The sequence below is a fragment of the Manduca sexta genome, chromosome 18, assembly GCF_014839805.1.
Source record: "Manduca sexta isolate Smith_Timp_Sample1 chromosome 18, JHU_Msex_v1.0, whole genome shotgun sequence".
Classification (NCBI taxonomy): Eukaryota; Metazoa; Arthropoda; class Insecta; order Lepidoptera; family Sphingidae; genus Manduca; species Manduca sexta.
The window spans coordinates 7,613,570-7,637,438 of NC_051132.1; the positions used below are offsets into that span (position 1 = coordinate 7,613,570).

At 34.7% G+C, this 23,869-nt stretch overlaps 1 protein-coding gene, 1 long non-coding RNA gene and 1 other non-coding gene across 3 annotated transcripts; 1 reads left to right on the forward strand and 2 right to left on the reverse strand.

The window, feature by feature from the left end:
- Positions 1-245: 245 nt before the first annotated feature.
- LOC115452469 lies at positions 246-1,215 on the reverse strand. Its single transcript, XR_005112582.1, has 2 exons — positions 979-1,215; positions 246-480 (listed from the first exon to the last, which is right to left on the reverse strand). It is a non-coding gene; the product is annotated as an uncharacterized LOC115452469 (transcript).
- A 2,029-nt stretch (positions 1,216-3,244) lies between these two features.
- On the forward strand, positions 3,245-18,611 carry LOC115452467. The gene is given in 19 exon segments (XM_037439969.1): positions 3,245-3,263; positions 3,397-3,642; positions 3,644-3,853; positions 3,855-4,458; positions 4,990-5,132; positions 5,247-5,766; positions 5,769-8,262; positions 8,264-9,324; positions 9,327-9,666; positions 10,274-10,404; positions 11,200-11,281; positions 11,991-12,139; positions 12,517-12,612; positions 12,869-13,067; positions 14,092-14,240; positions 14,717-14,873; positions 15,503-15,602; positions 16,364-16,474; positions 16,770-18,611. Coding segments are annotated over 18 exon segments (6,954 nt in total). The 5' UTR covers positions 3,245-3,263; positions 3,397-3,588; the 3' UTR covers positions 17,124-18,611.
- Positions 18,612-22,365: 3,754 nt separating this feature from the next.
- On the reverse strand, positions 22,366-23,534 carry LOC115454617. Its single transcript, XR_003939688.1, has 2 exons — positions 23,390-23,534; positions 22,366-22,532 (listed from the first exon to the last, which is right to left on the reverse strand). It is a non-coding gene; the product is annotated as an uncharacterized LOC115454617 (long non-coding RNA).
- Positions 23,535-23,869: the final 335 nt, after the last annotated feature.

Sequence of the window (23,869 nt, forward strand, 5' to 3'; positions counted from 1 at the left end):
TTAAAAGATGCACATTGTCTTGAAGTATTATTTAATCTACTTTGAATACAGATAAAGGAATAACTAATATTATATCACAACTCATCCACTATTCCTTATTCATCAAACAATGAAATATTTCATGAATTTTCATAGTAACGATTGATGGCTAACAATTTAAATTTAATGGAATATTGTTTCAGTAATATTTCATGACCCTTTCCATTCGGTAATTACATTAAAATATTTGATGATGAAATTCATCCTTTATAAATACAAATTATTATTTATTTCAGCTAATATACATGCACCATCCCATATATAAATGTCCAGAATAGTACATAGGTAAATAGAGCTCAAGAATCCATTTGTCAATAAGCTTTGTCTTGACACATAATATTTAACCAATTGGAACCTGATTTCAACATGAACATCACCCAAAGGATGACCACTGCAAATACGTAGAATGCAAACCCATAGATACCGTAAGGCCGAGCACTCCTGAAAAATGAAAAAGAATTACTGTTGTAATTTTGGATACTTCATTATATGTTATAAAATTATTGAGTATAATATTATGACCAAATATTCAATATGGCATCTTGCAATGTTTCATAGTATAATAATAATAATGTATACATATTGTGTATAAAGATAATCATTATTTTTAAAAAATCGTGCATCGAAATATATATGAAATTAAGAAAAAAAATATTATCAATATTTAAAATACAGTATTGATTTACATTTTTGTTTAGAATGTTAGATTATTAGTAATATATCTAATTATAACAAATGAATATATAATACTTTATATAATAGAGGTATAATTAAGACAAATGCTACAACTTTGGTCATTCCTTTTTAACCTATAAATGTATTTCACTTTACGTAGGAAAAATTTGTTGTATTCAGGACATATGTTACAGCCAACATGGCAGTGATTCCCAAACATTATTCTAATTCGTTCTAATATACGAAATGTGCTATAAATTTTACCTGCAGTAGAACCTGACAACGCAGCCATCGAAGTTCTACAATATTCCACAACCACTGCATTGTTTCTTAAAGCTGCTTCGCTATATGCCACTGGCTCTGACTTATCTTTTGCTTTCAGTGAGGACATTGGAATATGTATTTATTATTTTGATAATACAATAAAATTTTAAGATTATATTTTGATAATAATTTCGATTATTTACAGCACTGCAAATGGCAAATGGCTGGCGATCTACTTTGACAAGTAACAACTGACAATTGATGCTTGACAGCAGTCGGCAATAGTATTGCCAACCCTTTTGCCGAACTCTTGCAATAAATGTCCATAAACCACTAATAGCCTGATTTTCCAGTGAGCTTTTTTGACTTAACAATTACACAAATTTTAGCTGGAAATAGATTTATTCTATTACAAAATGTTTATACTGCGGATTTTCGTCTTCCTTCCACTCACTGTTGTGATAACCATGAGTTTTAGGATTATCCACTAAGACGAATGTAATGGTCGCCGCAAAGGTTAGCGACTATCATCAAAGAGAATATAAATAACCATTACCTACGTTTTGTCATTGACAGGTGACAAATAACAGCAAGAAATTAGAAAATAATGTTGCCAAGTGTTTTGGGAAAATTCGGGACCTAAAAGGAAAGGAAAGTAGGAGGAAAAGGAAGTAGGATTTACATGACCTTTCCTTTCAAGAAGCTTCGTGCTTCCTTTCCATTAAAGTAAAAATTATTATCAGTTAATTATTTACAACGGATATGGAACCCTCATGGGACTGTGAATACAAAGCACAAACATTTGAATTTCACCAAATGTAACGATGTTATTGTGTAAAACAAAAGTTGTTATGCCGTTTGTACATGCTCGTCGAAATATTGCGAAACGCTATTTTAAAGCTCTAATGTGTTTATAGTCTTTTTGCCTTATCTTGTTTTGGTAGTCGCCCACATACATTATAATTATTCTCTATGCTATAGCCTTACGTTTTATTTGTTGTCGATATGAGAATACAGTTCCTTTACATTCAAATGAAAATATTTTGCGGATTTTGAAATAAAATTATTGTGTAGATAATAATCGTGACAAAATCCGCAAAATAGTTTTATTTCAATGTCTTATATTCACATAAACTTAAAAAATCATTATAATTGTTTTAATTATCAAGATAAGCATCTAAAAAATCAATAGGTATATGATAATAATATTTATTATAAAGGTAATACGTGGAACGGATCCTCGAGAATAAATATGGGCTTACAAGCACTTATTTAATCTACCATAAACAAAATAATACGGGAAATAACTAAGATCTACTGGGCCTGACAGAATTTATGTAGGTATAATCTCAGATTTATAGAGGTACGATTATGTGGGTTATTTAATTTTTGAACTAAATGCAAATTTGAATAAAATAATGATATTTAGCAATAATGGTTTATCGAAACTATATGCATTGTATTGAGAACCTTCTTCTTTTGGTACTGTATAAAAATATACGCTGCCGGTACCTGGAGATATTCTAGTCTAGTGAGCATTTTATTAGATAATACCAAGTCTTATATAATTAATACCCCTTACTTGAATTTTATAATATTCTTTGCCTTTGGGCAAGTACAATCCAGCTGTCACAAATTCCATAGTAAATTGTATGCTCTTTAGGCACAAAAAGGTAAGGTGTTCGCCGAGTGTGTACAATCGGAGTGATAAAAACAAAGCCATTGAACTGTGTGAGAACGTTCCTATGTGTGTGTATAGACACAAATATTGGCTACCCATTTTCACACACATACACCGAGCTCTATTCGTGTGTTTTCGCGGTACGGTGCGCGTCGTTTATATGTGGTTGATTTTATTTTCTTTTGAAATTCTGAAAATATTTAAGAATAAACCTGGTGTATTGTTTTAATTGTGACATTAATAGCAACCGCATATTTTAAAATAATCTGAAATGCAATCAACTGTGGAATTATGTGTGGAACTATACAAGAAATGATGATGGCGCGTGCCTGATTGTACAGTGAGTTCCATTTTCGTAAGAAATTAAGACTTTGCTTCTGCGATATTTGTGCGCTATGGTATTTAAGCAAATTTTATGCAACTATAACGTTTGTTCTTTACGAAACTAGTGTTTTATTTCTCAAAGGCATCGTAGGTGTTGTGAAATAAATGAATTTAAGTTTTCGTTGAAGTATGTCTGCAGATTGGCAGTGGGACCGCCTATCGCACGGTATGCTGACTATGAATCGCGTTATTTGACGACACAAATTAGCACAATACATGCGTGAGACAATAATTTATCATTTAATTCATAATAAAGCTTATTTTATGCGACAATTTTTTATATTTTTATTTACATTTGAGATTAACCTATATGGCTTTAGAAACGAAACTTCATTTTGATTCTTTTGTTTCAGAAAACCAACCAAGACGGGTTTTGATGGTCGTAATACGTGAATAGGACATCAAGGCCACAAATTTCATTTTGTTTACTAGAAGAAAATATTGAATTTTAAAAAATATATGGAAATTTAAAATCGGCGTATAATGTTTTACTGAGTTACGTCAGAGGTGTATTAAAGGTCGCGAATAAACTTATACACATCATAATGGACGATTCTGAAGATAATATGAGTGCTGAGGACATTACAAAACTTGACAGCCCCGACAACACTTCGGCTAAAATCCAAAAAGAGATCCCTTGTTGAACGAGAACTTGAAACAAATTTGACAGCTAGAGTCACATCCCCGGTCTCCAATGGGGAGGGTACCAGTACAAGTAGATACGGTAGGGCGAGACGGCTTAAAACTGAATCTGAATTCAGTGATTCTAGAAAAATCATGCTGGAGGTATTGAAAAGTTCAGTACCGGAAAAAGTCACCTGTTAAAGTCCAATCTCCAGTATATAAGATGCATGCATCAAACTCACCAATCAGTTTGGAATCGCCAAAAAAACCACCTATGGAACTATATTTGGACAGTCAAATTGAGAACATTTATCAAGAGAACATATCATTAAGTAGATTTGGGTCTGAGGAGACATTTAAACCTTCTCCTGGAAAAAAACTTCCCAAAATATATATAAGGAAAGATTTAATACAAAACAGAGATCCTGAGGAGACTGTAATGTTAATAAAGAATATATTTTCACCAACAAAAAGTGCACAGAAATCAAGTAATAGCCATATAAGTAATATATTGGAAAGGTCCTCGGAGAAATTCAACATGAGTTCAAAGGGAAAGCATCCTAATGGGCATATTGACAATTTGTCAGTGGTAAAAGCATTAGATTTTGATAATAAGAAGAAGAAAAAGGAAAATAAAGAAAAGGTTTTATCAAAAAATGACTTGTTTGAGTTAGAGGCTAAATGTTTGTACCAAGTTGGGGACCTTGCATGGGCCCGTATGGGAACATACCCATTTTGGCCATGTATAGTTACTCGAGACCCTTCTAATGGTATATTTGTTAAAAAGAAGTGTAAGTTAAATTATCTATAATTTCATGTAATACAATTTATTTGTATTATACAATAAGTATTAATTCACAAGACTTTGTGTATTTTAATCTGTAAACAACAAGCATAATATATAAAATATATAGTATATAGCAATCTGATAGTTTTCTATGAATATGTGGTCTATTTTTATGTCAAGGATTTTTTTCATTCAATTGTTATGAAGTAAACACCACATTAAACATCAAAGAAATAGAAAACTGTTTTCATAAAAACTGTTTCAGAATCTTTTAGTTTCTCATAAATTATTGTAGTTTGGGTATTTACTACTAATAATATATTATGCATTCCCATAATATGATTGATTTAATATAATTTAAGTCCTGTTTTTGACTCTAAAATTATTTAAGTAATACACAACAGTTACTGACATTTGTTTGGTTAAAACAGCAATTAAGTATGATTATTGGTAAGATGGTAATGTTTTCATCATGATTTATTAATTTGAACAATTTTGTGTATAAATAGGATAAAAGCATAAGTTTATGTTTTAGTGTTTGGACGCATTGAGAGAGATATAATACATGTAACATTTTTCGGCGATAACGGACGTCGCGGCTGGATCGTAGACAATATGCTAAAGAAATTCATGGGACTCGCTGAGTTTGAATCTGCAAGAGAAAAGTTTACTCCAGAGGTATGTGCACATCACTTATTCATTTCTATATCTGAGTAATTTGCATTAGCATTTGAATATTTCTCGAGGTTTTACCATTATTTATACACAAGTAAATAAATTGTACATTTTCAGGATAAGAAAAGAGATCCGAGACTGTATGCTGCATTTTTCATATCTGAAAAGAAACAATCATTATGGAACATGTCTGTGCATGAAGCAGAAACTTTATTCAAAGAGCCAAAGCGATTAAGGATTGATATACTCAATGACATGCTAGAAAAAGCCAGATCTCAAAAAACTACACCAAAAACTCAAAAAAGTGGTAAAATTACTAGAACTGACAGTGACGTCTCTTTAAGCGAGAGCCTTTACGACACTTTGTTTTCAGAAGATGACGGTAAAACTGACGACAGTGATAGGTCTCGAAATAAAATGAGAAACAAATCGCTAGATGTGTCTGAAGTAGTAACAGCGTGTCTCGACAATATGGCTGCCAAAACCGGTATAACTAAAATTCAGAGACAGTCCCATATGGATAGATGGCTACAGAAAGCGAAATCTAAAACTCCAGAAAAAACTTACACGAAGCCTTCCATTTCTATGAGAGACAATAAAAGTATGAGTAAACAAGAGAACAGTAAAAGAAGAAAACAGTGTCTTCCAAAGATTTCTCAAAGCATTACAGTCTGAGAAGATCTACATATGAATCTCAAAACTTATTACCGTTCCAAAATGAACATGATTATAGCAAGTTTGTGCCAAATGATGTGGGCGTTGATGTAAATAACTCTATAGTAAATGAAAATGATGTAAATGATACTAACATAGTTTCAGCAAAACTTGAATCCCTAGAAGACGACAAAGAAAAAAAACATATTGATGTAAAATATGAAGATGATATTTTAGAAACAGGCTCTGTAATTGCTAATGAAATTGTACTTGGCAGTGAAAGAAATTCTATAACAGACTCTGAAATAGACAATGCATCCTTAAATGAAACAATTAACGCTCCATTTAGTGAAATTACTAACATGGATGTAGATTCTACTTCAGATACTCAAGATAGTTGTTTCTCCACAGAAAAGAGTACTGAAACAGAGACTTCTGATATTGATTCTCAAAGTCAAACTGATTCTTCAGTTGTATACAACAGCACGGCGGAAAAAAACGATAAAAATAGTAATGGTTGTTTTAGTACTAGTTCTGATGACAGCATAATGAGTCTTCAATCATGCAATATAGATCAATTACAATCAGGTGAAAAACATGTTGATCATAATAAAGATTTTAATTATACTGACGACAGTATTGATAGTACATATACTGACATTTCAAATAAAGTAGATATTGACATGATGAATATGAATGGAAATCAAGGAAGTGGAAAGAAAGAATCAATACATAGTTTAAGTTTACAACTGGGTACTGAATTCAATTTAGGTTCTACCATACATTCAAATAATATGGAAAATTCCATTTCTGAACTGAGCATTGACGAGGATGATATTAAAGAAATGACGCACACTTCTAATAACAGCGAAAGAGACCACGATGAAAAATCTATTAAAGACAGTATCGAGAAAGACACAAGTACGAATGATACTTTTATAACTGTGGCTGAATTAGAAGACTCGATTCAAAATGGCGTAGTCGGTGAAAGTTTGATGATAGAAGCACATAAAATTACTACTTCTGATAATAATGATGTAAGTTTTCAAAGTTATATTAATTTTAATAAATCTTTTCATGAAGATGGAAACAAAGCAAAGGAAAACATATTAATTTCCGAAGACAGCCAGTCAGATCAAGAAAGCACAGTAAATACTTCCTCTGATAATGATACAGTTGCAGAATTTCCTAATAAAAATGAAGATTCTGTTTCAGATTTAATCAATCAAAATGACCATGAAGTTTATACCACTTTGGAAGATAAGAATGGCGTTAACAATGCAATAAGTAATAAATCAGAGGTCTCCATTGATATTAGTAAAAGTTCTTTAGAAAAGCAACATATTATAGATAATTATGATGTAAATTTAAGTAATTTGAATATTAAAAGTAGTCATCTTAATGACAATTTAAGTGAAATAGATGCCAATAGTAATGAAGAGCATCTTGCCAATAAAATTACTACAATCTCCAACCATATTAATGAAAATGGATATCACGAATCTGATTCTGATTTTAAGGATGGGGATTTTGATACTGCGTCGGTTAGTTCAGAAGATAGCCTAACATTAGTTAGTAAAACCAGACACAGACTGCAATTGAAACGTAATAAAGAATCAAAAGCTCACAAATTCGAGGATCCAGAATTTATTAAATACTTGGAAACCAGCCGTGATGCTTTAATCGATGAGCATCCAGAACTTAGTTATGATGAAATTGTTGCTTATTTACATAAAAGTTGGTTATATGAACAGAGTACAAAAACAGATCTAAAGAAGTCTGATAATATAGATCATTCAAATTTTGTCAAAGGTCTGGACGAGCCTGTAAGAAAGAAAAGTTCTAATCGTAAAACTAAAAAACCTCTTGAAAGATATAAAGGTATGGATAGTTATGAAAGAAAACGACATTCAGAAAGAATTGTTTCAATTAATAGTGAGATATTTCATGAAATTACTTCTAACATGCCTGTAGTTGTAATAGAGAACCAAATTTCAGAGGAAAAAACTACGAAAGAAGTACCCCCAATCAATATTGACAATATAGTAGTGAATAATAACGAAGTGGAAATTCCACAATCAGTTACTATTTTAAATAATGATAATATTTCAATGGGGATTGACACGGTTGCGAATATGGAAAATAGTTCAACAGAATTAGAAAAAAGCGACAGTACTTCAAACACATTAGCATTAGAGCACAGCATGCCTTTTCTATCGGAACCTGTAAGCGATACCAAAGGTATTGAAGAAGAAAAGAGCATAGAGTCAACCATGAAAAAAGAACTTGATATTGATACAGCCTCAATGGATTCTGAGGCAAGTGATATACCTTTAATACATAGTAAACTACTACTGAAAGAAAAACCTGAAAGCATTAAAGATAATAACGTGGATATTGACCAAGACGACGTTGAAGCTGACAATGCGTCTGTCAGTTCTGAAGACAGTGATATGGTTCTATCAAAACGAAAACAAAAAATTTATTAAGTATTTAGAATTAAGACAAGATGCATTAATAGAGGAAAACCCTCAGTTGACTCAGGATGAAATTACCAGTTACTTATTTAAGACTTGGCTTTATGAAGAGAATGTTAAGCATGAATTAAAAAAGACTGATGAAATAGAACAGTTGGGTTTAGTTAAAGGTTTACAAGATGACAGATTAGTAATCGCACCACCTAAAAGGGTAAAGAAAAAAAAAGTTCCTAGAGATATTACTGATTTTTTCGACGTAGTTCCGAAAAATAAACCTCAGAGAAGTACTGTAAAACAATACTACAACGAAGATTATTTTGATATAGAGGCTGAAATAGAAAGTTTTGAGATAACAAAAGATAAACAGGAGATAAAAAGCGAAATTGTTGATAGCCCAAATAGTGAAGCGCAAAAACCAATGGCTGTGTGTACTAATGAAGGCGTGGAATATGTAGATCAAACTTTTGAGGACAATGTTGATGAAGTTGAATTGTATTTCTCTGAATTAACAACAGTTAAACCGAATATTTTTAAAGGTTTAGTCAGAGAAAAAGTGTGCGATATTTGCGAGAGAACGGGCAACTTGGTCAAATGCAAAAGTTGTTATGGTATGTTTCATGTTGACTGTGTTAAAAAACAAACTGAAGTTATCGATGTTCCTGTGCCTTCTAGAGGTCGAAAGAAAAAGAAGAAAGCTGGTAGGCGGCCTAAAGGTTTAGAGGATACAGATAATCATAGTGATGATAAAATCCAGGATCTTTCTGAAGAAAACATTGATGATTTTGAGCCTGAATCTCGTACAGTGGATGCTGATGTATTAGAAGCTCAGTTATCCATTAAAATGAAGGAAATGTTAGACAACCTGGAACCTCCAGAAAACTATTCCTACTCCAGTGATGAAGAAGTGGATTGGCGTGATACAGTGCCTGGCAAATGTGAAATAGTTGATGTAAAGCTAAAGTTAAGGACCACAGAAGTGTTAGACTTTTCAGATTTCAAATGTAATAATTGCCAAAAGTACGACGTTCCGGTATGTTTCGTTTGTAAGTCTGCCGTTTCCAAAAGGAGTCCATAATGCGCCAGCGGTGTCATGTGGCTCACTGTCATAAGTTCTATCATTTAGATTGTTTGGAACATTGGCCTCAGACACAATTTAATGCTGGAGAGCCTTCTAGAAATAACAAGAAGATCAGTGAACACTTTGAAGCATTGACTTGTCCAAGGCATGTTTGTCACACTTGTGTGTCAGATGATCCAAGAGGATGCAAGACAAGGTTTAGTGGTGACAAATTAGCCAAATGCGTGAGATGCCCTGCCACATACCATTCGTTTACGAAATGCATACCAGCTGGAACGCAAATATTGACTGCGTCGCACATTATCTGCCCGAGGCACTACGAGCATAGGTAATTAACGATTATCGTATTATTTTAATTAAGGCAAAATGACCAGTGGCATAAGTGTGCTATTATTAAAAGTCTATCTCAAGATCAATTGAAAAGTAGTTTTTCATACAGTCATGTTCAATTAGTGGTTATTTTATTTATATTATTGAACATTTCATAGTATTACATAAAATGCGATGTAATCCCTGGAAAAGTTTAATTAAAAAGTGTTCTTGAAATGACATGTCTTTACATGACAATGTGTGTTTAATAAATCTGTCTATTGTACTCATAGAAAGTAATAGTTGGAAATAAGCTGGAGCCATGATTATTAAATTATGATAAAACATAATTGCTTTGCAAATGTAAATTATAAAATATTGCAAGAAATGTAGTGAACAAATATTAACATGGATTGAATGACAGGCAATGCATGACCCACGAAGTATTGCACCTAACATATTTTGAAATTTATATGCAAAATCCCTTTCATGTAATCAAACTATCTTTATTATAGAATTTGTACAAGCAATTATTTCTGTAAATAAATTTATGCCATTTTTCTACATTAATTATGAAATCATGAATTATAGTCATTCTGACTGTGTTAAATCGTTAAAATTTTCAGGCCGGGCAAAGTGCCGTGTCACGTGAATACAGGGTGGTGTTTCATTTGCGCTCTCGGAGGGTCCCTAATCTGCTGCGAGTACTGTCCCACTTCCTTCCACGCGGAGTGCCTTAACATCGATCCACCAGAAGGTACTGTTTTGTATTCTATTACTGGTCATTATTGTCAATAAATTGGAAGATACGTGATTTTATTGGTCAGACAGCTTTAAGAGAAAATCATTTTTGTTTTTAATTTATTAGTGTTCAAAACCCATGATTGCCTCGGTGGCGTAGTTGTATTGCGTGCTCGGTACAACAGCGCTTTGGGGTCCCGAGTTCGAATCCCGGGTTGGGCGAAGTAATATTGGGTTTTTCTGCTCAGTATCAGCCTGGAGTCTGGGATTTAAGTCCAGGGTGGTAATAGGCTCGCCCTCCATCACATCATGGGATGGAACAGTTGGTGAAAAAGTGAGTGCCCTGGTTGCACCTTTGCCTAAGGCTAAAGGTGTGAAGCGTGTTGGTTTTTCATATGATCAAAATCCATGTCTAGTTAGAACGCGCTTTGACTAGTCAAAACTAGTTTATACTGGTTGCTTTTGTTACTAGATGGATACCGGTCATCATAGACATGGTGAAGGTGTGACTGTAGTTCCGTTCCGACGAATCGCGTTTGTCATTGGTTTGGAGCCTCAGCCAGTATACACTACATCTAACACAGGCCGGCATAATTCTGAAGACCGTCGAGGGACACGACTTTTATTGGTCGATATTATTTTATTTATAGCTTACGAAAGACAGACAAGTTGCTTGATGGTAGGTGGTCACTGTCGCCCATGAACGTCAGACAATATGATAATCTACAACGAAATAAAATTAAGCTTACAATCAAAGATCAGATAACATTTCCGTAAAAAAATGTTTACTTACTTTGCGTCTTTCGTTCAGGTGGCTACATGTGCGAAGACTGTGAGACTGGCCGTTTGCCCTTGTATGGAGAAATGGTGTGGGTGAAATTAGGACATTACAGGTAATTATAAAACATAATTGAAATAAAGTTATAATAGTGGAAGCTTGTCATTGGCATATAGTTAAATAAGTTAGAACTCATTTTGTAAAATTAGCCATAGGCTCCCCGAAATAAAAATAAAATTGATATACAAGAGTAAGAATGACTATGATTAAGTGCATAAGGTAATTTATTTTGGGTTTATAATGGGAATAATGGTTAACAGATATCTCATATAGCGGCGATAGCCTAGTTGGGTGTGGAATGGACTGCCAAGACGAATGTCCGTAGGTTCAAATCCCAATGGCACATACCTCTGACTTTGCTAAAAATCATGTGTGTATTCTTTGTGAATTTATCGTTCGCTTTAACGGTGAAGGAAAACATCGTGAGGAAACCTGCACATCTGAGAAGTTCTTTATAGGAATTTCAAAGGTGTGTGAAGTCTACCAATCCGCACTAGGCCAGCGTGGTGGACTAAGGCCTAATCCCTCTCAGTAGTAGAGGAGGCCAGTGCTCAGCAGTGGGCAAGTATATAATACAGGGCTGATATTATTATATATCTCATATAAATAGTCTCATTTTCTTAATTGATTTATGTCATTCAAATAATGAAAATTATAAGCTTTGTTTTGACAGTCCGTTCCACTGTCAACTAAGCTGTTGCCATTTTATGTGTTAATGTGTCAAATAACAAACTTATTTATAATATTTTAATCTATATTCACAGATGGTGGCCAGGTATAATTTTGCATCCATCAGAGATACCTCTAAACATTTTGGCCGTAAAACACAGGCTAGGAGAGTTTGTGGTGCGATTCTTCGGCCAGTACGATCATTATTGGGTTAATAGAGGGCGCGTGTTTCCTTTTCAAGAAGGTAAGTATATTATAATTTTTTTTTTAGATAACAGACACTGATTTCCAACTTCGATGTTGACGAAGAGAGAGAGAGAGAGAGAGATAAAGTTCTAGTAGTTATTTTAGTTGTAGTTTTTTTCCCTCTATGGCTTCGCAGTTTAGTTGCATTTAGTTTTTAGTTATTACCTTGCAGGCGTGGAAAATTTCTACACTATGCCTCGTAAGTCTATACTCAAGAGACATTTATTGTCTTGTTAATCGCTTTTTTTGTTTACAGTGTTGTCAGTTTTGTGATAATGTGGTCTATTAATAATGTCTAATACAACACATCAAAATATATTGTAGCTTCTTTATTCCTCATTGAATATAGGTGTAAAAAAGGAATGTAAATTTCAGGTGATTCAGGCCGTATATCCAGTCAAAAGTCTAAAATAGACGCGGCCTTCACCATGGCAATGGAACACGCGCAGAGGGCGTGTGAAATATTGAAAAGTAAGTTTTAATGGTAAAAAATAAATCGCATATTACTTCACACTCTATATCTACAAATATACTTTGCATTTACAAATAAAAAAGTGTTTATTTTTTTTGTTGTGTTTAAGTAAATGAAAAAGGGTTTTATATGAATTTAAACGTTGTGTTAACCTTAAACGAATATGTATTTTAACCCCCAACGCAAAAAGAAGGTTGTTACAAGTTAAGTAAATCATGTTACTAAGGCAAATTACTACACCAATTAACTTCACAGGTGCAGAGCCCAATGAAGAAGAATCATTAGACATAGCTTCCTCCCTTCTCCCCCCTCACTATGTCAAACTGAAGGTGAACAAGCCTTGTGGCTCCCTCTGTGGGCGCAAACTGGACGACCCTGAACTGTCGCTCACCCAGTGCGAGTGCAATCCCGACGAGGACGACCCGTGCGGACTCTACTCGCAGTGTCTCAATAGGTAATTGATCTATCTATATATATAAAAATGAATCCCTATTTTCTTGGTCACGCCATCACGCGTGAACGGCTGGACCGATTTCATTATTTTTTTGTTGTGTTTCTTATTGTCAGGAAAAGGTTCTTATGAAAGAAAAATTTTTAAATAATCGAAAATCTAAGAAAACTTAACGATAGTATTAATTTTATATTACTGTCAATTGTTTGAAATCACTGTCAGCGATTGACAGAATGCGCGCTGCAAATTCATAGTTAAGACGGGACAACGTCTGTCGGGTCAACTAATAGTTCATAAAACGAAGAAGGATTCCAGGATGAACAGAGATATATATTGCGACAGTGTTGTTACAAGAGCCTTGAGCACAGACAGAGTAGAGAAAGCTTGTGACGTTTTGGTCAAAACGTCATTAGTGACATGCTGATGGTTTCTATTTATACATTGCATTTACAATAATCGCCTGATAGTAATGATTTTATTTGTACAGTGGATTAACCAGCTTCGTAGCACAAATGTTCAAATATAAGCACACACATTACATCTATCTCCAATGGGGTAGACAGAGGTGCAAACAGGGCATCCTCCTATGTCCATGTGGAAAACCCAATATTGCTGTCTGATCCGGGAGTCAAATTCGGTACGAGTAGTAGCCGTACCATGCCCGCTATACAGCTACGTCTTATAAATGATGTCTATTGTGTAAAGTGTAAATTCGTGGCAATCCTAACTAAAATAGTAAAGTTAGTCTTAGGTAAGATATTTGGGTAAAGAAAGTCGATAAATTTTGTTTACATTTAAAAACTATGAGAAAACTATTTTACTTTCTATCTTAAGTATCTATTTTATTGTATAGAATATAGATAACACAATATTAACTAAAATTTTAAATTATTGACAGTAAATGAATATCTATATTGTCGTATTTTATTAACATAATCGATACTAAATATCGATTTTCGTCACTCGACTCATACTGATTTTTACTCTTTTCTACTGTTTACTGGACATTATTTTTTTTATATTTCAGAATGCTCTTGACCGAATGTGGCCCAACATGCAGAGCTGGCGACCGGTGCAATAACAGGGCGTTCGAGAAACGATTGTACCCAAAACTAGTGCCTTACAGAACCCCTCACAGAGGATGGGGTCTCAAAACTTTGGAGGATATTAAATCTGGTATACTCTTTACATCAAGTTTTTATGTATCTTAATTGAATATGCAATTTCGAAAAGCGCATATCTCAAAGTATAAAATATCTAAAAATGTATGTATAATAACAAATAACAAAACTTCTGGAATTTTTGGTTGCTAATTGAACGGAAATTGTAACCAAAAAAAAATTTACACTATTTTAGAAAATAATAAGTTTTCCATTCAATTTCCTGAACTTTTTACATTTTCAGACATGTGCCCTTTTGGAAATTGCATATTCAATTATTTCTGGCACAAATTTTATGTTTTATATTCTCGTATTATCTTATGTTGAATATATTCCCTTATCTTTTATGATTCCTCTGGTAATGTCGGTGTTCAGTAATTATTTAATTAGTATTTTTATCCTACCTTATGATTAAAATAAATCTATTAAACTGCAGAATGTTATGAACATTCCATAATACATTTAGTAGTTATAACGTTGCTTTTGCTACAGGTCAATTCGTGATAGAATACGTAGGCGAGCTGATAGACGAGGAGGAATTCAAACGGCGCATGCGCAGGAAACACGAGATACGCGACGAAAATTTCTACTTCCTCACGCTAGACAAGGAGAGAATGATTGATGCCGGCCCTAAAGGAAATTTGGCCAGGTAAAAGTCCAGATCCGATAAAAAGAAAAAATAATTACATAATACAGAAGTTATTGTACGTGAAAAGTTACTAACATCTTTATGCCCTAAGTAATTGTTTGCTAGTGGTGGGATATATTTTGTATCAGCACGGAAAACGACCATACACAAGTTAAAATTTGCCATAGTGGCCCACGTGATTTTGTCGCCTTCCGGGATCAGTCTGTGTATATCCGGTTCACAGAGGCCGGTATTATTTTGTCGACTGGCGGAAGGTAATCATTTTTCGTCAGTCGACAATCTATCGGGAATCCACTCCGCTTACCATTAGGTGCAGTGGAATCTCGTTGCTGTGCCCGTAAAAAACATATTTGTGCTTTTAAAAAGAAGCCTAACAATTTTGTATTGTATTTCGAGCGTTATTATAATATTGTACTGGTGGGATGTATGTGAGTGAAACTAATAAATGCTGGATAAACACTGACTTTATTAATATGATTACAAGGCTTATGTAGTACATACATTAGTACATAGAATAGTAATATACTAAGAGGTGCATACGCACTACAATATAACGTAAAATTATATTTCCCTGTGGATGCTATCCATGCAGTGCATTAGTGTATGTTTATTCGATGTTTTGCTTGTAGGTTTATGAATCACTGTTGCGAGCCGAACTGTGAGACGCAAAAGTGGACTGTCCTCGGCGATGTTCGCGTGGGTCTATTTGCAATCAACGACATACCGGCTGTAAGTATTTCAATATTATTATACTCTGCTGCCTTATTCTCTATCCCGCAAGTTATTTTGACAGTGTGTAACAAGCACGTAACACAATGCATCATGTTTAGGACTATAGAAATTGGCTTACAGAATACCATTACACGCACATTTCACGAAGATAACATTACACTGACGCGTTACGCGTTTACACTATCATACAGAATAAGGGCCCTGGTGATAGGATATTTGTATCCGGCCGGATAGTGAAGCTCGAACACACCGTGTAAAAGGCGGCTTAGCAACCCATGTCGCATGCTAGCATAAGCATGTTAGCCAGTATCAACAGGTCGGCAAAATTGTGTCGACTGGCGAGGGGTAATCATCGCGCAGTGAGATCACTTAGCTGTGCCCGTATTAAAAACCGGCATATTATAGATTTACTGCCATTGGCTAATCCATACGTTTCACCATGCAACCATTTGCTAGTTGAACATTAGCGAATATATTTTGTGTTTGATTGGATAGTCACCAAGTTTACATATTAAAAACTCGCAGTAGTGGTTTGTTGCAATGAGACACAGGCTGCAATAATTCTAGCGACTTTCGAAGACTATGTTTGTCACTCGTCATGTTATTGTGTTCTAAAAAAGAGATTCTTAGTGCATTTTCTTGTGATTCGACAATTATTAGTAGTATTAGACGTCAGCACCCAAATTCAGACATCTATATCAGAATTCTTTTAGTATTGAAATAGGCTATAATATCTATGTATTGAAAATATATTACAGAATACAGAAGTAACGTTTAATTACAACCTTGAATGTGCGGGCATTGAAAAGAAGCGATGTTTGTGCGGCGCCAAGAGGTGTTCTGGTTACATCGGAGCCAAGCCTAAGCAGGTAAGACGGTATTAAATTTATAAGACAACAATATTAATATACTATAATATTACTATTACGAAGCTATAAGCCACGAAAATATGAAATCTAAAAATGTTTTCCAAAATCTTGTATAATATACTTTATTTTTTTCGTACCTGCTTGCAATTTATATGAAATCATTAATTAGGTCTTATGATTAGATCACATCTTAATTATCCCTTATTTACTATATCACTGTGTTGTCGCAGAAATCATAATAAGTACGAATACAATAAGTTTTTGTCTTCAATAATGAACAAAAAATATTTCCCAGGATGAATCTCAAACGAAAAAGGGCAAAGTACCAGCAAAAAGAACGTACAAAAAACACAAGCCGGAAACACCGCCTTCAGCTACAAAACCTAAACCTAAAAGACCTCTAGGACGTCCGCCAAAGCCTAAAGAACTAAGTGAGATCGAAAAAGACTTGTTAATTATAAGAAACGCTACCAACGGTCTATCGAGTGACGAGTCGTGTCGAAGCCTAAGTTCTGAAGGCGATCGAAATCCCAAGGCTTTGAAAAGGAAACGGGTAAGTTTCTCTACAGAAGAAATTATCCTCTATAATGGTTCCGAATCGCCTAGTTTAAAAAGGCAAAAATTCTGCGAAAAAGATGTGGGTGACTGAACTAGATTTGGAGATTAGATAGATATTTGTTCGATTATCGACGCTGTTGACTTTACTTTGTCGATGTTTTAGCAGCCTTTTTATAAGATAATGTCGATTAAATGAACAGGGCGTATTTACTAAAGATTTATTCAGTTATAGTGAAATAAATGCCTTGAAATATGTTATGGTATAATATGAAGATTATATTCAGATTATTTAGGCGTGAAGTCTATACTTATTATGCTGCGCTGTATTTCTAAATCGTCTCTTCATTAAAATCAAATAAAACTTTCTATTGATAGCAATACATAAATAACGGACCAAATGTAAATAGAAATGAAGTCTACGTAAATTTTAAAAAATATGTAGAAATTATGTTACTCAATCGGAGAAAAGTATATCGATAATTTAGACAAATATCTATCGATATCGACAATTGTCACGGCCGCATCACTGTAAATGTTAGATTAGATCGGCTAGTGATAGTCTTTTAGTTCTATATCTTTTATGTACAAATACATGTCCTCATTTACTTTATGGATAGAAAAGATGTGTTCAACCAAATCAGCACAAGTGTTCATCGACTTTTGTTTGAATTGTGACGGAATTAATTCTGAGTATGTCTAAGAACTAACAAGTTTCTAATGTTATTATGTTTGAACCTGCCTTACTTTGTGTTGTCACTTTTAATATCACATATTAATTTCGACATCAGAATTAATTCCTATGTGTGAAATGTTTGATTATGCCACCCTTTTAAATGTATTCAATTTATTGAGCAGTTAGGACAAAAAATATGTTTTAAAATGGTACAGCACACTATTGTTTATAATCGATGCTTAATATCGATATTCTGATTATATTTCCACTATTGCATAACTGGTATCCAGTATGCAGATATCGGGGTCTAGAAAAAGGGGTGTAAAATTGTATATCGTATTGGTCTTGGCATGCTCGTATTTTTTTTTCACAAACACGATTGCCTGTTATCCCACTATTGTTAAATAATCGATATTAAGAAATAATTAACAACTGAAATCATTTAATTAGTCAGTCAAAACCGATACGATGAAGCCTTCAATGTTGTGTAGCTCTTCCAATGTATAAAAAGATAATAGTATATGTAGTTAATTATGGTAAATCGATAGATTAATAATCGCATTTTTTCACTAGATCTGGTTAACGGGGGAGATAGGTTATGTACGTACAAAATTTATCGTGTGTTTAATATATTTGGCAGCACGATTAAGTAGTATTTTATATTTAATCGATATTGTAAATTTACAAATTGTTTTTGTTTATAAACGAATCAGGACAGAAAGTCAATAAACATGAATTATATCTATCCTGATTCTGAATCAGTTTAGAGCTAGTGGAATCGTGCCTACAGAGCGAGTCTCCCTGACACTAAGTGCGTTATTTTGTTAATATACTGTAAAATAGACGTATTGGGGCTGACTCGCGTGTTTATATGCTTTCACTCGAAATAAATATGCATTTATGTACCAATGGTTTTTTATTTAATGCCATTTGATTGTGACAGGGCCGATCAGTCAACGGCTTGAAGTTGGTTACGAGTGTTAAATTCATTCTTAGTGGACACTAGCGGGTAAGAAGAGATGTATAGGGCGGGTGTCGTGCCAACTTCAAGTTGGCCATGGCTGGGCTTGTGGACCGACCATACTGTATGTGGGTGAATTTCCTTTGACCTCATATCGTTTACGTTGATCAATATTTGGAATGATAGAATACTTCTGTCAGTTCGCATTTATAATTTATTTTTCAGTATTTCCTACCAAATTAATGGTATACGGGACGTTTTTTTTTATGATAGCTGAGCGAATAAACTAATAGACATACAATATACTACACATTGAGTTATGATGTCTATATTAAGTAAATTATTTTGGTTTCGGAGAAAGATTTACATGCGAACAGTACCGCGATCAAAAGTTTGTGAAAATGTTTGGATTTTTGTTAGAAGTAATCGAAGTAACCGCTGGACAGATTTGGATGAAATTTTACACAAGAATAGATTATGTCCTCGATTAACACATACGCTACTTTTACTTATTTCATTATAATTCTACTGTTATACTTTTATTTTATATAGGGAGCCGTTCAAGTATTACGTATTCAGAATTTTAGTATTTTTTTACCACCCATCCCCTTATCAGTAAAAGTGAGCAAAATGCTAAGGTATGCGTGGTTAGGTGTAATGTTTACAAAACCTGTTTAAATGTCGCTATATTTATTAAATTATCGAAAAATAATTATTGCAGACGTATTCACTGTCTAGAACCCCCTCGCCAGTCCCCCACCGCATCCCCAATGTCATCGAAAATAGGCAAACGATCCCCCACCCTAAGTGTTTACGTAATACTTGAACCGCCCCTAGGAAGTGAATGTCGAATCGAGTAATAACAACCCAGAATAGAATTACAGAGCTCTCAAAGGCACTGAATTGCGTTCATCTAAGACATTACTATGCTATTCTTGGCTATCTTGGCTATCTTGGCTATAAATATGCTATTGCAGTATGCATAGATCAGGGATAGCGAACCTTTTTTGCTGAAAGTGCAAAATGGAAAAAAAATAATGGTAACAATTTTAAAACGATTTATTAATCTTCACTATTTATTTTATTACTATTTCAATAAATGGTTAGTGTGATGCTGCAAAGATGTTAAATGCCTTACAATATCGTTCTTTGTTAGGTACTTCTAGCAGAACTAAAGTACAATTGGAGTCATATGACACGGGTTTTGATGCCAATTTTTTAATATCTATATCTATACTATTATATAAAGCTGAAGAGTTTGTTTGTTTGTTTGTTTGTTTGTTTGAACGCGCTAATCTCAGGAACTACCGGTCCAAACTGAAAAATTCTTTTTGCGTTGGATAGCCCTTTATTCGTGGAGTGCTATAGGCTATATATCATCACGCTATACCCAAAAGGAGCGGAGCAGTAATGGCTAATCTTAGGAACTACCGATCCAAACTGAAAAATTCTTTTGCGTTGGATAGCCCTTTGTTCGTGGAGTGCTATAGGCTATATATCATCACGCTATACCCAATAGGAGCGGAGCAGTAATGGCTAATCTCAGGAAATACCGGTCCAAACTGAAAAATTCTTTTTGCGTTGGATAGCCCTTTGTTCGTGGAGTGCTATAGGCTATATATCATCACACTATGAACAATAGGAGCGGAGCAGTAATGGCTAATGTCAGGAACTACCGGTTTCAACTGAAAAATTATTTTTGCGTTGGATAGCTCTTTGTTCGTGGAGTGCTATAGGCTATATATCATCACGCTATACCCAATAGGAGCGGAGCAGTAATGGCTAATCTCAGGAACTACCGGTCCAAACTGAAAAAATCTTTTTGCGTTGGATAGCCCTTTGTTCGTGGAGTGCTATAGGCTATATATCATCAAGCTATGAACAATAGGAGCGGAGCAGTAATGGCTAATCTCAGGAACTACCGGTTTGAACTGAAAAAATATTTTTGTGTTGGATAGCCTTTTGTTCCTGGAGTGCTATGGGCTATATATCATCACGCTATGACCAATAGGAGCGGAGCAGTAATGAAACAGGTTGCAAAAACGGAGAAAATTATTAGTTTTGAGAGCTTCCGTTGCCTGCGCTGCGTAAACGGTTAAAGTTATGCAACAATCATGTATGACGGGATTGTTCCACTTAAAAAGTTCTAAAAAATATATTATAAAACAAAGTCACCCGCTGCATCTGTCTGAACGTGTTAAACTCAAAAACTACCCAACGTATTAAGATGAAATTTGGTATGGAGACAGTTCGAGACCCCGGGAAGAACATAGGCTCCCGGGAAACTACTACTTTTATAATGGAAAACTTTAGCCTGAAAAACTTTATAACGCGGGCGGAGCCGCGGGCAAAAGCTAGTTATAGATAAATTTTAAAAATGTATATGTAATGCATCGGGCGTTTTCGGAAGTATTCGTCTGCGCGGTCAGGCTAGTAGAAGAGAAGATAATGTCACGCGGCGACTATTCTATTATTCTCTCTGGTTGGGCGTTGTACAAAAAATGTATAAAAATTGTATTCTTTAATAATTTTGCCAATACAATGTTTACTGTAAAAAGAGCGTTTAACAATTTATTTTTAACAAGTACCCACATACTTCGATTTGTCAATTATAGTCGTGCCCGCATTATTTTGTCGCGTGCCATTGTTTCGCTATCCCTGGCATAGATTAACCCTTGAACTTCAAACGTCTAGTTTTGACGTCATCGGCCGCCGCGAGCCATTTGCGACTTCTTGAGATAGCGACAAAACGAGTTCTCTTAGGTTGAGTTATATCTTATACTGTTATGTAAAGCTGAAGATTTTGTTTGTCTATTTGAACGCGCTCTTAAGAATTATTGGTTCCAATTGAGGGCTGTAGGGTGTACATCACGCTAGGACCAATGGGAGCAGAGCATCAATAAAAAACCGGAAATACTTAGAACGCGGGCGGACCCGCGGCCAAGAGCTAGTGATATAATATACTGGTACTTTTACCTGATTCCTTATACCTGATGGTAAGTGGTTGCGCCTAGTACGTCATCTCCGAGCGAGGGCGCAAAGGCTCTAGAGCGATGCCATAGACATACACTTCTGTCTGAGCTAACGAAAACTATTCAGCCGGGTCGCCCCGATAGCCTCTTGCCCGGTGTCTTTGGCGGCAAACACATTGGGTCCTCGAACCTCTCGCACGGTTCCTTAAGGCGGCAAACACATTGGGTCCGCCTTGCCTACGCCACGGCCTTCGTGTACAATATAATGCATTCAGTGCGGTGGGGATGTCCCGATACTGTAATGCATCAAGTATGTTTGCGGATCCGCGTGTAGATTGCTTTTACGCCACGATGCGTAAACATTGTTACTGGTGGAGGGCTGGCACTAAGAGCATTTTGAACATGTTACACAGTCTGCCGTGCCTATGCAAATCATTGCTGCGAAGCGTGCACCCTGCACGCATCGCCATGAAGAGTGCAGTAGTGTTTTTTTTAATTTCTTTGAATGACGAGACTAGCTTGTCGTTGATAGGAAGCGATAAGACCGCCCTTAAACAGTAGAAACACCATCCAACATCTTGATTTACAAAGTATTGTTTGGTATTCCACTGCGCTCACCATACGGAGGTGTTAAGTCTGTTGTGTACACACTTATGCATTATAATAGCGCCTGCGCACTGGCTGTTGAGATTGGCCGTCGTGGCAAAAATCGCCTAGGAGGGATATATTCAATGATAACACATGATTTTATTTCTTTGTATGCAATACAAAACAAATTGAACACAATACGTACAAAGTAAATATAGCAATGTAAAATAATTTGTAATGATGTTTGTCCAAGAAAAATATTAATGTGTTGTTTCTCTCGTATAACATTTCCGTAGACCAGCATAACTGAAAAATAAATTAATATTTTACAAATTCGACCATTTTTTCATTTCATTACACTTTGAAAGGTTTATATGGAAGGAAGTACAAATATGACTCATACTTTTATCCTGATAATCATATAAGCATGTGACTATGAATATTAAGTCATACTACTTTTCTCCAGTCAGCAATAATTATAAAACAATTGCACTAAATCATAGGTATTCTAGTCTAAAGGTTGTATGGACTAATTAAGGTTCGCTGTGCGTCGTGAACCGTGAGACTTGTGGCATGATCAAACCTAACTAATGTATTGTTTGGTTATTCATGTAGGTACAGAAGGTATCTCACTTTTGTGGTAAAATTAACCAAGCAAGTTATTGGGCAATAGTTTCCAGATGCGTTTACGATATCAACATTATTTAAATAGTTATATATACATGTGGCTTGACAGAGTTCGCAAGATTTAAAATTTACAGAAGTCAACTTGCCATGATGGTTTACAATGTAAATTTCCGCGAGAAACACGTAATCTGTACACAGTAAAACTTGGTTCTCGAGGTCGACTTCGCAAGTTTTCTTCAACTAAGTAAATCTCTTTATAGTTGAATGTAGAATTGCTCACAGCCAAGCACCTTAAGCAAAGTCACCGCGTGCATCACTACAACCTTTGCGAACAAGCAACCACCAAGTACGATCTAAGTAATTGTGTTTGAGAATTTGCTCTTTTACATTAATCATAGATTTGTGACGCGTAAAATATATTTAAGGTTGCGAATATGCTCGCAGATGTGGCTACTATTTCGTTTCAATGAAGCCAGAATTCCCAAGACGTCTACCACATTCTAGCGACCACATATTAGAAAGGTACGTTTACTAACAATTCCGAATATAGCAAAAAATATAGCACCGTTCTTCAGACCGAAATGGTATGACATTTTTTCACAATTTAATGTCTCCAAAGCCATATTTAAAATTATATGAGGCATTTTGAAAACTATATTATAACGTGACATGTGTAAAATATATTTTTTTAATGTAGCGCAAAAAGTATACCAAAGAGCATTTATAATATAGTGCATTCTCTACCAAAGTCTGTTGATATTGTCTTTGATATCTTTTATATCAATAAATTCGCAAATAAAGCCTGTTATTTCCAGTATGCATATTTATAATAAACAATAACAGGAATTCAAAAATTCAGGTCTACGTGTGTAATAGAGTCCGAATGGAAACTGATGTACATACTGACAAACAAAGGGTTTATGAGGCGAAGCTTTAGGAGTTTCTTGTTCAGACTATCTACTAGATTATTCCTGCATTTAAGGATAAACAAAATATGTGATTTGTCTTACATAATA